Source organism: Petromyzon marinus, chromosome 71 (assembly GCF_048934315.1).
Source record: "Petromyzon marinus isolate PM22_M1 ecotype Great Lakes invasive population chromosome 71, UKy_Petmar_22M1.pri1.0, whole genome shotgun sequence".
Classification (NCBI taxonomy): Eukaryota; Metazoa; Chordata; class Hyperoartia; order Petromyzontiformes; family Petromyzontidae; genus Petromyzon; species Petromyzon marinus.
This window is the reverse complement of record NC_133737.1, coordinates 2195381-2211149: the sequence shown is the minus strand read 5'-3', so window position 1 is coordinate 2211149 and position 15769 is coordinate 2195381. Positions and strand designations below refer to the sequence as shown.

General features: G+C 49.4%; 1 protein-coding gene across 1 annotated transcript; it reads right to left on the bottom strand.

Annotated features, from left to right (window-relative positions):
• Window positions 1–334: 334 nt before the first annotated feature.
• Window positions 335–4644, bottom strand: LOC142906876 (uncharacterized). Its single transcript, XM_076055588.1, has 3 exons — window positions 4259–4644; window positions 3884–3946; window positions 335–2826 (listed from the first exon to the last, which is right to left on the bottom strand). The coding sequence occupies exon 3, from the start codon at window positions 2796–2798 to the stop codon at window positions 1887–1889; it is 912 nt and encodes a 303-aa protein (XP_075911703.1). The 5' UTR covers window positions 2799–2826; window positions 3884–3946; window positions 4259–4644; the 3' UTR covers window positions 335–1886.
• Between the last annotated feature and the right edge of the window lie 11125 nt (window positions 4645–15769).

The window sequence follows — 15769 nt, the reverse complement described above, 5'->3', positions numbered from 1 at the left end:
ACTTTGAAAACCCACTGGCTAAACTATTTTCTATAAGTGCACAACTTCATCTGTGATGAACGCTGCACTTTCCATCGTTTTCATGCAGGGGGCACTGCAAACCTACACGCTCCCTGCATGAACGATGGAGGCGCAAGGACAGACGTTCGATCGCGTTGGAATCGATCTGCAGACGGCGGTCTTCTCGCACGGCCAGCTCTGTGTCGCCTCATCTCGATCCCGCGATCCCAACCAGGTGAAAGTCCGCATCGAACCGAACCCCCGGCAAGGCCATCTACTTAACGACGAGAGAAAATTCATACCAAATGTCGTTTTAAAATAAGTCTTCCAGATGTAAAATGAGAAGCTTTTAATGAAGAAATACAATTATCAAATTCAAAACAATCAAATTAAAACTGTTTCATTTTAAAACTTCAAAACAGAGCCTCGGGAGCTTGCGTGGAGGCGTCGTTCGTGTGCAATTTTTTTCGTGACTTTCCTGGCCCCAGGCTGTAAATGGTTGAGGGGCACCGCAGGCGGTCAGGCTTGCTTCAACCCTTGGTTGTGAACATCCAGACGTTAATCAGCAAGGACCATTTCTTGTCCTAGTTCACCAACATATAAGACGTCATGCAAAATTCTCATGAGTGTTGTTGTGGAGAATGTATCTACTAGATGTCCTCTGCCTTGTAACCGAATACAAATCTGTACCAAAAATGAATTTCAAATGTGCACTTAAAATTACTTCCTTGCTATGAAGCAGATCAGCAGACACGACATCTTTCATTTATCGATCTCTCCATGAAATAAAGGAATGTTTTACACAAACTAAAACTAGCACAGCCTTCTGGGAGTGCATCATTGATTCAGTGCAAGCCACCTGTGGACTCTTATTGGTGCACAACATCTCAAAAGCAGCCGGGCTGCTTAAACCGATAGTTTCGAACATCCAGACGTTAATCAGCAGGGAGCATTTCTAGACCTAGTTAGACAAAATCTACGTCAACACGTAATACAAAATTATAATTCGTGTTGAAGAGAATGTATCTCCTCTACGTGTAACTGATTAATAATCCGAGTGTGCTCCCTATTTCAAAGACAATGAGTTGCTCCAGAGGGAGATGCTTCCTGAAAACACAAAAATACCCTTTGACCTGTATCACAAGAACAATGAGTCTCACCTTAGTTATCTGTACAGGTTACTTCCAAAACACACACTTTGTCCTAACATCACTTATTTAATGTTTGACCCTTATAGACAAAATGTTACATGTATGCACACAATCAGACAAGTATTCATTCTAAATAATTAAGTCATTTTAAAAATTTGTATTACTGCACTGAAATATACTGCATCAGGTTACATCGCATTAACAATAACCTATTTTAAAAAAAATACGCACCGTCTGCTTAACAGTGTATGTACAACATACTATTGCGCCATTCAAAACGAGTTGGCCATTGCATGCTGGCGTCTGGGTCAAAATGTATCAAATTCTAAACATTACCTACAAACTCCACAACTGAGATGCCACATCAACCATCGCCCCCTACTGACAGGCTCTTGTCCATATGCAGGCCGGTGCAGGGCCACCACCTTGTGTCACACAGGGGCAGCTGCTATTTGGGGATGCTCTTCGAGTGTTTGAGACGAGATACGATACAAAACTCCGAATTGCCAGAGGCGATTAAGCAAGCACCATATAAATGGAATTATTAGAACATAGTGAATGCTTGGGAGCTTATTGGTTCTCGCTCCTGGTTAGAGATCTACCCAACCCACAGGGCCACAAAGACTGGCCGCTCTTACTCTGCAGGTTGAACCTAGGAATTGAGTGTTCAACTTCATTCTTGTCATTAAAGACCTGTGACAAAGGTGCATCTATTGGAGCGACATCGTCTCAAGCTTACACATCTACCGGGTCTCCATTTGACTTTGTATTGTCTCGGAGGAAGTCCACCCACACTTCCACTTCCACAAACTGCTGGGAGTTGCCTCGCTCTGCCTCACAGTCAGAATTCTCCTCCTGCTTCACATTGCCTCCATCGATGTGAAGGTCCGATTTTGGAGTTGAATCTTCATCTTCACATTTTACCTTCAGTTCTTCGCTCTTCACCATCACTTCTTCACATTTTACCTTCACCTCTTCATATTTCACCTCGATACCTTTAAAAGTGTCCAAGCTGGGATTTTCTTCCGGTTCTTGTTTCATGAGGGATGGGCTCATTGCGACACTTTGACTTTCACAAGCTGATTTCAGACTCCACTCCTTGTGGATCTTCCGATGCTTGTGTGTTCTCTGGTGTCTTTGAAGATTTGATGAAAGTGCAAATGCCTTCCCACACACACTGCACTTGAAGGGTTTCTCTCCTGTGTGAGTTCTCTGGTGTGTTACAAGAGTAGATGATTGTGCACACGCCGTCCCACACACACGGCACTTAAAGGCTTTCTCTCCCGTGTGTGTTCTCTGGTGTTTTACAAGAGCAGATGAATTTGAAAACGCCATCCCACACACACTGCACTTGAAGGGTTTCTCTCCCGTGTGTGTTCTCTGGTGTGTTACAAGAACAGATGAATGTGCAAACGCCTTCCCACACACACTGCACTTGAAGGGTTTCTCTCCTGTGTGTGTTCTCTGGTGTACATGAAGATGCATTAACCGTGCAAACGCCTTCCCACACACACTGCACTTGAAGGGTTTCTCTCCTGTGTGAGTTCTCAGGTGCCGTATCAAATGGTCAGGACGATCCGTGCTGTATGCACACCGTTCGCATTGTTGCCTTTTTGCACCGATCTGCACCGAGTGCCTTTGCTCCATCAGACAATTTCTGCAGAGGAAGCGACAGCTGCAGACAGAAAAAGGAATATCCCCACCATCTACACGTCAGTATCGATGCACAGAGGAATGCATATATACAGTCACACGTGGCACAGATGTCCTTGAATGCTGGGATGAACAGTTCCGACTTCTGCTGCACGTGTGCTGTGATAACTTCCTGACTCCATTCTTACAAAAAGTTCCAGAGGAAAACAAAAATAAACTACTATTTTGATATAACCTCCGTGCTCAATAGAGTTAATAGACTTTACTGCAAATACAAACTTGACCCTGTCACACACTCAGAGGTGGAGCCAGGATTTTCAGGTAGGGCAGGCAAGCCCTCCAGCAATGAAAAATGATAAGAGTTGTTAGTAAGTAAGGAGTTGTCAGTAAGTAAGGAGTTGTTAGTAAGTAAGGAGTTGTTAGTAAGGAAGTCGTGTACTGAATACGAACTGCACACAATTGTGAATTTGTGTCTGTTAGAAATGTTCCGCAAACTTCCCAACATGCTACAAACTTGAAATTTGTAATGTGGATAGCTTCCAGCCTGGACACAATGCACAAAGTATTCAAAAATATTTTTTTTTATTTTGGGGGGGTGGGGGAAATTACCATGGAGTGTGTGGCGTCAAACCGCAACACAGATAAGGGAATATGAAATTTGAAATTTATCCAAGACAAGAATCCAAGTCCCGGGCGAAGCCGGGTAGTGAAGCTAGTGACTAATAAACCCCAATGATCCCATCGAAATTAGGGATTTCGATCGGACCGTTGGGGGGGCACGTGCCACCACACCCCCACTGGCACCACCACTGTCACGCACTGGCATGGTGCACAGGTGATGGTGTGTCCAGACCCATGCCTGGCCACCTTCACATGCTCAGAATTCATGATTCCTCACTCCACCAAGTAGAGTGAACACCGCCACGCGTCTAGAGTGAACACCGCCGCGCGTCTAGTGAACACCGCCACGCGTCCAGAGTGAACACCGCCACGCGTCTAGAGTGAACACCGCCACGCGTCTAGAGTGAACACCGCCGCGCATCTAGAGTGAACACCACCACGCTGTTGACGAGCCTCACCTTGTGATGTGGGCAGGCCGCTTCTGAAAACAAAAGTGGTACAGCAGCTCAAGCGGGCTTGGCCTGGTAAAAAAGAATTAAATAAAAACTGCGTGAATATTTAAAAGTAAAACAAAGTGACAAAGTGGCGAGCCGTGTGAAGACAAATTAAACTTAAGTGAGAGAATTGAAGCAAACGCGATCAGGCGAGGGCAGGAGGCAAGGCCCCGCGTGGCTAGGCCCCGTGCTGTAAAGTTCCAACCTGGACATCGCTTCCATGCTCGCTGCTACTCAATTGACATCCCTACGAGAGAGAGCGAGGCTCTACCTCGGTAAACAACAACCACCACCACCACAACAACCACCACAACCACATCCGCGATGAGAATTTCTCACCTCGGATTTCAGTGCACGGCGGAGCAGCAGCTTCCTGTTACTTCGTGACGTCACGCGGCAGCAGTAGGTGACATGACGTCACTTGCGGGGTACAAAACACTCCCCTCCCACAATGAGCGGCTCTGTAACTTGAATAAATTATGTTAATGAGCCTGGCCCATACGTGGAGGGATGGGCGTGGGTGCCGAACTCGTCGCAATAAACTCGCAACGGCTTTCATGAATATATTATGTTAATGAGCCGCCAGTCACCTGCAGTAGCTTTGCCCAAATAAGGATTCTAATTGAACAGATAAGGGAAGTGACCCAGGCAGAGGTGACGTCACGCTCAAGGGCGCGGTGGACGGGGTGGGGTGAATACCTTGGTGACATGACGTTCCTAGCGAGGTACATCTCCCCCTGGCGTTTCATGCCAATGAGGTAATGCTGAGTGGTGACGTCACAGAGCGGAGTTGGAGTTTAAGTTGATTTAGATTCATTTTCCATTGCTCCCTCTCTTGATCAGAGACCCCTTGGGTGTGTGAGCTGAGCAACAACGTGGACATTATTGTGTACACACTGTGTGTGTGTGTGATTGTACACTGTGTGTGTGTAGACTGTGTAAACTGTGTGTGTACAGTGTATATACACTGTGTATGTGTGTACACTGTGCGTGTGTGTACACTGTGTGTGTGTACACGGTGTGTGTGTGTCCACTGTGTGTGTGTACACTGTGTGTGTGTACACGGTGTGTGTGTGTACACTGTGTGTGTGTGTACACGGTGTGTTTGTGTACACGGTGTGTTTGTGTACACTGTGTGTGTGTACACGGTGTGTATGTGTACAGTGTATATACACTGTGTGTGTGTGTACACACTGTGTGTGTGTGTACACTGTCAGTTTAACACGTAGGCTTTCGCGACCAATATTATTCATAATATAAGTTTTTGGGTTAGATCGCGTTATTTATAAATGTGTCGTAACCCACCACCACCCGACACGGCCAATCAGCAAAAAAGTCCAACATTGACAAAAGACAATTAGTTCACTACGTTAGCCCACCGGTGTGTTGAAGAGTGAATCCACAACATTTACAGTTTGAATACGCCGTTTCGCTGGTAATTACGGTTTTTAAAATTTTATTCAGTATCTCAGCGGAGACAACAAAAACAAAACAAAGCAAAGACCGAGGGGGCGCCCCCTCGCTCGCGCCATAAAGGCCCCGCTCGGCCACCGACCCATCCTCTGGACCGGAGTCACCCCTGCCACAGCACTGGAGGGGCAGCCTCCCCTTCCAGTCACGCACACCTTCACTCCCGGACGCCGGCGAGGCCCCCCCCCCCCGGCCGCCCTAGCCCACTCTGGGCAGCGGCCACTTCCATCGTTCCCTTGCGGCATCGCGCCCCATTTTCACCCGGTCCACCTCCACCACCCTTTCCAACAATCTCCTGGCAACATAACATGTCTCCAACGGGGACATCAGGGACCCCTCCAGCTCCTTCTTTCGCGCTTTCCACAGTGCCTCCTTCGTCGCTCCTGTTACAGCCCACACCTGGTCCCTGTCCTCCCTCCCCACCCCCCGCAGCTCTCCCCACATGACGTCCCGTGCCGTCACCCTCGACAGCGCGAAACGGGCCAGCAACGGCTTACTCCTCCTCCAGACCTCCTGGGCAAAAGGGCACGCCACCATCACGTGCGATGCAGTTTCGTCCGCGTTGCAGCCCCTCGGACACTTGGGGTATGCGCCATTTGGCGGCTGTACAAGAAACCCCGTGTCTCCAACTTGTCCCGGACAGCCAGCCATGACAGGTCCCTCTGCTCCTTCGTGAGCGCTGCCGACAACACATTCCTCCAAATCTTCCCGTGCATCTCCCTCCTCGCACCGGCCACCGCGTCACAGGCCTCCTCCTTCTCCGCCGCAGCTCGCACCTCCCTGGGAGCCCACCGGCCCCCCCACCGGTTCAGGCCGTGCTGTCTAACGTAGCTCCCCACCACGTCGCTGACCCAGCCCCCCGGCCAGTCCAAAGGAGAGCTCCTTCCTACCTCAGTCATCCCGAGCCCCCGCAACCGCCACGTCAGCCGATACCTCATATAGCATGCTGCCTTGCCCCGCGGCTCCGCAGAGAAAAACAGCCGCAGCGCGTTGCAGACAAAAGTCGATTGAAGGGTAGACCCCACATTTGGGGCACCCCTCCCCCCATTCCCGACCTGCAGACACACCGCAGCCCTCCTCACCCTCTCCATCCCTCCCCCCAGATAAACCTGAAAATCGCCGAGGTCAAGGCCTTAGCCTCCCTCCCACCTGGCGGGAAAACCTGCGCCAAGTAGTTTAGGGATGGTAATATTTCTGTCTTTACCACCATAATCCTACCGGCCATCGTGAGCCGCCTCCCAGCACACTTACCCAGACAGCCCTTTGCCTTCCTCACCCCTTCTCCCAGTTATTTTCCCCCATCCTATCCCCACAGAAGAACACCCCCAGTACCTTTATCCCCTCTGTTTGTAGACTCAATTCCGGCGGCCGACCCTCGAAAAGCCTCGAGTCTCCATAAACCATCAGCTCACTTTTCCCCACACTAACCTTCAATCCGGAGGTCGCACAGAACCTCCCCATCCCCTCCATTGCGCTCCATACCGATGCTACGTCCCTACATAGCATGGCCACATCGTCCATGTACAGGGTCACCTTTCCTTGCTCCTTGCTCCCCGGTATTACCACCCCCCTAATCCTCTGGTCATTCCGTATCATCTGCGCCAGAGGCTCCATGCACATGACAAATAGTACTGGGGACATCGGGCATCCCTGCCGCACCCCGGAACCCACTGGAATGATCCCGGAGCGTTCCCCATTTATCAGGAGCCTGGCTCTGAGCCCCCCATAAAGTCGCTAGACCCACTCCACCAGGGGCCCACACACCCCCATCCTCTCCATCACCGCCAGCATGAATTCATGAGAGAGGCGGTCGAAGGCCTTGTCCAGGTCCAGACTTAGGATCCCCAACGGGCACCCCCTCTCTCTCTCGCCTTCAATCGCCTCCCTCAAAACCCTTGCCAAGATCTTGTAGTCCACATTCAGGAGGGTTATTGGCCTCCAACTTCCCAGGTCCCTACGGTCTCCCTTCCCTTTATAAATCAATGTGACCAGGCCCTCCCGCATGTCATCCGGCACCCGCCCCTCGTCCAGAGTTTCCCTACAAATTTGCATAATATCCTCTTTCAGGAGTTCCCAGAATTTTATATAGAAGTCCGCTGGGATCCCGTCCGGGCCTGGGGTCCTTTTCTTGTTCAGCCCCTTCACCGCCCCTTCCACTTCCTCCCATCGTATTCTCTCCTCTAGCGCCTCCGGGTTCTCAACCCTCTTCCCCAATGCCCCCAGCAGCTCCTCCCGCCGCCCCCCATCTATCCCTTTCCTCTTATACAAATCCCCATAAAAGTCTTCCGCTACACTAATCATCCCTTCCGTCGTCACCTGTCTACCCCTAGTAGGACTAACCAGCTCCCTCATTTCATTGTCTCCCTCTCTACCTGCCTTAAAGAAGAATCTTGTACACTGTTCCCTATCCTCTGTTGCCCTGACCCTCGCCCTATACACTAATTGCCTAGTCCTCTTTTCCAGGACTGAGGCTACCCTCCCTTTCAACTCCTCTATCCTTTCTCCCACCGGGAACCCTAGCTCTAGCAGTCTATACAGCCTTTCTAACCTAGCGTTCCACTGTCTCAATTCCCTACCCACCCACTTCCTCCTACTATAACGCTGAAAGAACGTTCTTATCCTACCCTTTATCTGCCCCCACCACTCCACCCTCGTGGGGAAGCACACCTGCAGCGTCCTCCAGCTGGTATATGCTCGCGTGAAATCCTCCGCCACCTCCTGATCCACCAGCAAGCCCACATTCATCTTCCACACACCCTTCCCCCTCTTCACCCCACCTGGGATCACAAGCCCCGCCACCACTATTCTGTGATCCGAGAGGGGAAAAGGTTCCACCCCCGCACTTCCCACATTCACCTTGTCGGAGACGAAAATAAAGTCGATACGTGACTGTGTGTCCCCACTCTTATCCGCCCACGTGAAATCTGGCCACGTGCCATGCACCTTCCTGAACGTATCCACCATCCCAAAGTGCTCCATCAACTCCCTCAGTTTCCTGGAAGAGGAATCTAACTTCCTCCTCCCCTTTACCGACACCAGATCCGCCAGACACAACGGGCAGTTAAAATCGCCCTCCACAATGACCTGCCTCCTGGTGGCCAGTAGGCCCGCCAGGCTCTCCCACACCTCCGTCCTGTTCATACATCGTACCGGGGCATACACATTTTTCAGCCGTAGCTCCACACCCTGGTAAGATGCATCTACACAGAGGAGCCGATCCGGTATTATTTCCTGGGTCTCTTCCACTCTCATTCCTCATCTTCCTAGGAGGGTAACCACGCCTGTACATCTGTTCCCGTTGCTGCCAGACCAAATGTAGTGCCCCTTCCATTCGTCCAGCAGAGCCTCCGACCCTAGGGTATAGGGTAGGTGACATTCTTGGAGGAAAATTAAGTCACGTCTGGTGATCTGCAGCCACTGCATGATTGCCCCTCTCCTTCCCTTCCCCTTCATTCCTCTCACATTAACAGATGCTACAGATATGTCCATGCCGAGGCGTGCATTATTCCGTGTCGGACTCCGGTGCGCGCTCCCCCCGTCTGCCTTTGTCAGCCTTCTCCTTCACCTTTTTTCTCCCCTTCAACCTCCGGGGCTTCCCCCGGTTCAAACGTCCCCCCCCTTCCGCCCACCTCCACCCAGATTCCCCCGAATCCGGCGAGGATCCTGAAAGGCTCGCATCTTGCTGGGGACTAGCTTCTTTCAGAACTCTATCCAGCTTCCGTTTTCTCCCCCCCGATTCCTCCCATGCGTCATCCGCTTATTCCTCCACCCGCTGCCCCTCCTCGCCCTCCTCCTCGCCCATGACCTCCGCCCAGTCCCCCACTGGGGTTTCCGAGTCCTCTTCTCCATCTCCCCTCCCCTCCTCCCCCCCCTCCCCCTCCAGTGGTGGTGGTGCTCCCTCCCCCACAGATCCCCCCCCCCTCACCCTCCCCAGGGGGTCGTGGTTCCTCCACCTCCCCTTTCCCTTCAACTCCATGCATCCGGCCCGCTTCCCGTCCGGCCACCTCCTCCGCCGCCTCCTCTACCTGTCCACTTCGACATGCCCGCACCCTGTTAGCATAGGACTCTGGGCAGGTCCTATACAGATGCCCTCTGCTGCCGCACAGGTTGCAAAGGGCCGGCTCCCCACATTCCTCCACCGTGTGGTCCAGCGCCCTGCGCCTGTAACAAACGCGTGCCACGCACGCTGCCGCCAGGTGCCCCCCTCCCTCACACCTCCTACACAGTTTGGGCTGTCTCGCATAGACAACATAGCCCCTGTTCCCCCCAATCTTCAATGTGCTCGGGACGTGCCTCAGTGCCCCCCCCACCTCCGTCTTCAGACGCACCCTCCATTGTCTGGCCCCCATCCATATCCCTGCCGCATCCAGCACCCTCTTGCAACCCGAAAGCACCACACAATGCTGCCTCAGCCACACCTCCACGTCCTGATCATACAATGCTTCATTATAAAGGAACACGGTCACAACCTTTGTCTCCAGGTCCGACAGTAACCGCGACCTCATGGAGGTTAGCGGCTTCTCCCCTGCCTTCTCCTCGAAACGGGCAAGGAAATTTTGCAGCAGAATGTTGGAGTTGAAGCTCACATCAAACGCCCTCCCCCCCGGCAGAGCAATCAAGCAATAGAGGTCCTCCACCTCCACCCGCAGCATCCCAAGCACCACCGACCTCACGAAGGTCGTCCTGTCCAGGGTCACTCCCTCTTCCACATATTCCTTGAATTCGACTCGCACGCAGTTGTGCCTCCTGGCCTGCATCGGGGTCAGGCCCGCCCCAGCTCCGCTGCGCCACCTCCCCGCTCCTCCGCCGGGCCTCCCCGCACCCACCGGGCCAGCGCCCATGGTCTTCTCCCTCCACTGCCCCTCCCCCGGCCCCTGGGCTGCAGGCGCCTCTCCTGCCCCTTCCTCCCCATTCTGGTCCGGGGCACTCCCACCCCATCCTCCCGGCGCTCCCCCTCGTTCTCCTCCCCGCTCCTCCCTCCCCGCACTCTCCAGCCCATTCACCCCCTCCACTCTCTTCCCTCGTTGCGCCTCACCCAACATCACCCCCGCACCAGACGGGCTCACGCCGCTCCTCCGGTCGCTCGCAGCACCCCGGGCATCTTCCTTGGTCTGCGACGTGCGCCGCGACTCCGTTTCCATCCCCGCCATCTCCACGTGGCCGCTGCAGCGGGGTCACTCCTCCCACGGCGCCTGTGGCTCCCCCACCCTCCGGAAGCAAGGCCACCCCAGACCACCCGGCCTGGGGCCCTCACACACCCCGGGGTGGCTGGAGAACCCACGAGACACCGACGAGCGCTGCAGTAGTGCGTCAGGAAGAACAGGAACAGGAACGCGTTTCGCTGGTAATTACATCCAGCATCATCGGGCAATTCGCCAGAATGGTAAAGCCCTCACTTGCTCCTGGTCTTAAATAGAGCAGCAGGGTGACATCATCATTTAACTCATTCAGGTGCAGTGATTTGAGGCAGAGGGGGGTATTGTAATTATATAATCGATTGGTAATCAGTCAATGGTTATGATTAGTAACGAGTTGTAGATTAGTGATTAGTTGTAATGTGTGTTATTGTGATTTTATGCTACGTTAGTTAGCCTCTAATTAGTATGTGTTTTCCTTATAAGGAATTGTAATATGTATTATTTAATAATACGCTTCCAAGCCACACTAAGCCTATAGCTATCAGAGTGATTAAAGATATTTCTGTTTCTCTCAATTTCAATGGATTCTCTAATTAGTATTTGCCAGTAAAAATTAGTTTTACACAACACTTCAACGTTATCAAAATAAATTGAGTGTCCTTGTTGACAAGCATGTTCTGCCACTGCCGACAGTTGTGTTTGAGATAATTTAATATTTATTTGGTGTTCTTTTAGTCTTATGCTGATGTTATGTCCCGTCTGTCCAATATAGCATCTGCCACATAAACAATTAATCTGATATACACCTTCTGTTGATAATTTAGGTAATTCGTCTTTAGTGCAAGATACTAGTTTTTGAATTTGGTGTACTGTACCAAATCTTACTGTATTGTTTTGCTTTTGCAAAACACTGGCTAATTTGTCAGTTACTCCTGAGATATATGGAATTTTAATTGTTTTAACAATCTGATCGCTTTCAGCAGTGTTGCTTTTCGAACGTGATTTGGCATTCAGTGCTCTGTTAATTTGAGTATTATTGTAGCCATTCTGTCGTAATGCTTCTTTAACGTGTTTGATCTCTCTCACTAGACTTTCACCATCTGACACTGTTTTAGCCCAATATATGAGCGTCTTGATAATAGAGGATTTCTGAGCTGGATGGTGATGCGAATCTGCATTCAGGTAGGCATCAGTGTGCGTTTGCTTTCTGTAAATGCTGTGTGTTATTTTACCGTTTAGGCCATGTCCAAGCAAAAGATCTAGGAACGGGAGTGTGTTATTCACCTCCATTTCCATGGTGAACTGGATGGCCGGGTTTTGTGCATTGAGATGATTTAGAAAATCATTAAGAGTATCTTTAACATGTGGCCAGACAACCAAAGTGTCATGCACATATCTAAACCAAAAAGATGGTTTTAATGTGCTCAACTTTAGCACCACGGATAGCTACGGGCCCCGTTCAGACGGACGAGTTCATCCATGGTCGGAACAGAGGAGGGGGAGAGAGACAGCTGCGAGGCGCTATTATACTCCATGTTGTAAACCATACCATTAACCGTGGTGTGAGAGGTATTAAGAGTCAATGCTGGCGAAAGAGCTGCGGTCTGAAGGTCATCGTAAAATACAATTAATTAAGAACAGAAATGGTTTAAAACATCTTTCCAATGGTTACTAAGCCAGAATCCATCTTCTCGGTTGAAATTGTCTTTGTGCTTGTATATGTGAATGGCCTCATGAACGAATCTCTCATGGTAGCCGGTTGGTTTGCAAAGAACCTCCAAAAAAATGGGTGGATTCTTACCCTCAACTTTAGCACCACGGATAGCTACGGGCCCCGTTCAGACGGACGAGTTCATCCATGGTCGGAACAGAGGAGGGGGAGAGAGACAGCTGCGAGGCACTATTATACTCCATGTTGTAAACCATACCATTAACCGTGGTGTGAGAGATATTAAGAGTCAATGCTGGCGAAAGAGCTGCGGTCTGAAGGTCATCGTAAAATACAATTAATTAAGAACAGAAATGGTTTAAAACATCTTTCCAATGGTTACTAAGCCAGAATCCATCTTCTCGGTTGAAATTGTCTCTGTGCTTGTATATGTGAATGGCCTCATGAACGAATCTCTCATGGTAGCCGGTTGGTTTGCAAAGAACCTCCGTCTTGGAGAAGTCAATGTCATGTGAGCCCACTGAATTATAACAGTGATCTGCCACGGCAGAGGAGTTCGTCCTACCGTGTTTCAAGTCTGCTTTATGTTCGCGGATGCGGTCCGAGATATGTCGTTTGGTTTCTCCAATGTAGCTACTACCACAGAGGCACTTTAGTTTGTAAACGCCCGGGTACTGTATGTCTGGAACAGCATCTTTTACAGATGGAACTAAATCACGGATTTTATGTACTGTGTTGAATCGGACCTGGATCTTGTGTTTATTCAGGATTTTGGAGATCTTTTTAGTGACCCCTGCAATGTAGGGTAAGGTGATGGTTTTGAGTGGCTCCACAAGAGGATCCTTCTTCATGACTGGAGTGATGGCTTTGCGGATTGTGTAGTCGGAGTAACCATTAGCCCTGAGAGCCTGGTGTACGTGCTTGAGTTCAATGGTAATGTGTTCCTGGTCGGAAATGCATTGGGCTCTATGGTATAGAGTCTTCATGAGGGAGTTCTTCTGGGATGGATGGTGGTGGGAATCCGGTTTCAAGTAAGCATCTGTATGGGTAGCTTTCCTGTAGACAGAGTGGCTCATTGAACCATCATGTCTCCTTTTAATTAAGACATCCAAAAAGGGTAGTTTGCCATCTTTTTCGACCTCCATGGTAAATCTGATGGCTGGGTGTATGGAATTGATGTGGTCGCGGAATTGGTCTAGAGCAGGCTGGCCATGTGGCCAGATGACAAAGGTGTCATCAACGTACCTCTTCCATAAGGTCGGGCGTAGAGTGGCAGTCTGGATGGCGTCAGTTTCAAATTTTTCCATGAATACGTTGGCTACAACCGGAGATAGGGGGGAGCCCATTGGGGTGCCCTCAGTTTGTTTGTAGAAAGTTCCATTCCAGGTGAAGTATGTGTTGGTTAAGCAATGTCTCACCAGGGGGGGTACATCAGTATGCAGTCCTTGATGAACCAGGTCTTCAATGATAGCGATGGTGTCAGGTACCGGGACTTTGGTGAACAAGAACACCACATCAAAACTGACAAGCAGGTCGTCTGGGCACAGGGAAATGCCTTTGATTGTCGATACCAGGTGAGTAGAATTTAGTACCGCAGAGGTGGTTTTTCCAGTGAAAGGTCGCAGTATATCAGCAAGAAAACGTGCCAGTTTGTAGGTGGGGGAGTTGATAGTAGAGACGATGGGAGGAAGGGGTGTATCTTCTTTGTGTATCTTTGGAAGGCCATATAATCTTGGTGGTCTGGCAGCAGAGGGTTTCAACGAGAACTGTTTGATCTCATCAATTAATGCTGTTGAATCAGAGATGATTTTGTTCGTTTTGGTGACCAGGCTGTTGGTGGGATCTCTTTTTATTTTTGTATAGCTGCCATCGTTGAGTAGTTCTTGAATTTTGTTGTTATATTCTGTTTTGTCCATGATGACAGTGGCATTGCCCTTGTCGGCTGAGAGGACGACAATATCATCCCTCTTTTTTAATTGAGATAATTCAAAACGTTCGTCTTTGCTGATGTTGCTGGGTGGCAACTTAGCGTTTTTGAGGGTTGCAGCGATTTCAGATCTTGCTACGTCTGCAGAGATGTGACTCAAGCCCTTGAGTGCAACGTCGACATGGGCAATGATATCATTAACCGGTAAGTGTCTCGGTGTGACAGCAAAGTTTAGACCTTTAGCTAAAACGGATTTCAGACCATCAGAAATGGAACTGTTACTGCGATTAATTACGACTTTGTTGACGTCTATCTTTTCGGTGTGTGGATCCGATTTTTTGCTGGAGAGGTGATTGAATTTGGAAATCAAATTGTCCCTACATTTGGTCGACAGTGGCAGCCGAAGAGGTAGTCATATTGTCTACATGTTCCCAATCCGATGTAGACATTGTTGCTGTCAATTTTAAGTGTGATTTGTAGAGTGTCTTGTCTAACTGATCGAGTTCGGTGCGTGTAAGTTTGATTTTTTCCGAGATAAGAGCGAAGCTAGTTCTAGCTAGAATTCGTTTTGCATTGAGAGAAGTTGCAACAGCAGAGGTTAGTGTAAATGCGGTTGGTATTACCTTAGAGTTGCGGCATCTCTTCAGAAAGGTGAGAGACTCGATTAGTTGAGCCTTCTTATCCCGGAGTCTGTTGAATGATCTTAAGGATGTGTGGAATCCCTCCCCGTAGAGGCGGTTAAATTTCGATTTAAAGCTTTCATCTGTATGGGTAGCTTTCCTGTAGACAGAGTGGCTCATTGAACCATCGTGTCTCCTTTTAATTAAGACATCCAAAAAGGGTAGTTTGCCATCTTTTTCGACCTCCATGGTAAATCTGATGGCTGGGTGTATGGAATGGCCTTGTTCATGAGGCCATTCACATATACAAGCACAGAGACAATTTCAACCGAGAAGATGGATTCTGGCTTAGTAACCATTGGAAAGATGTTTTAAACCATTTCTGTTCTTAATTAATTGTATTTTACGATGACCTTCAGACCGCAGCTCTTTCGCCAGCATTGACTCTTAATACCTCTCACACCACGGTTAATGGTATGGTTTACAACATGGAGTATAATAGCGCCTCGCAGCTGTCTCTCTCCCCCTCCTCTGTTCCGACCATGGATGAACTCGTCCGTCTGAACGGGGCCCGTAGCTATCCGTGGTGCTAAAGTTGAGGGTAAGAATCCACCCATTTTTTCGCCATATAGCATTGTGATATATAACGACTTAATGTTGGTAGCTTAGCTGATTGGAGAATATAGAGTTTATTGATAACATTAAGGTAATTTATATTTTAGTTTTTTATTGGTTCACTATATAGTACTGTGAATAGCTCAGATGTGTAGGCCTTGACTTCAACATAGTCATTTCTGTGACCAGTCACTAGCTAATCACTCAGTTATTTCAATGCTAAATTCGCCTAGTTATTTCAATGCTAAATTCTCCTGTTTGATGTGTACTAAGTGCCTCGGTGAATGTGTATGCTCTGACTTTAACGTAGCTATTTCTGTGACCAGTTACAAGCTAATCACTCAGCTATTTCAATGCTAAATTCTATGCTAATTCCTTTGTCAAGGGGTGCCTCTGCGGATGTGTATGCTT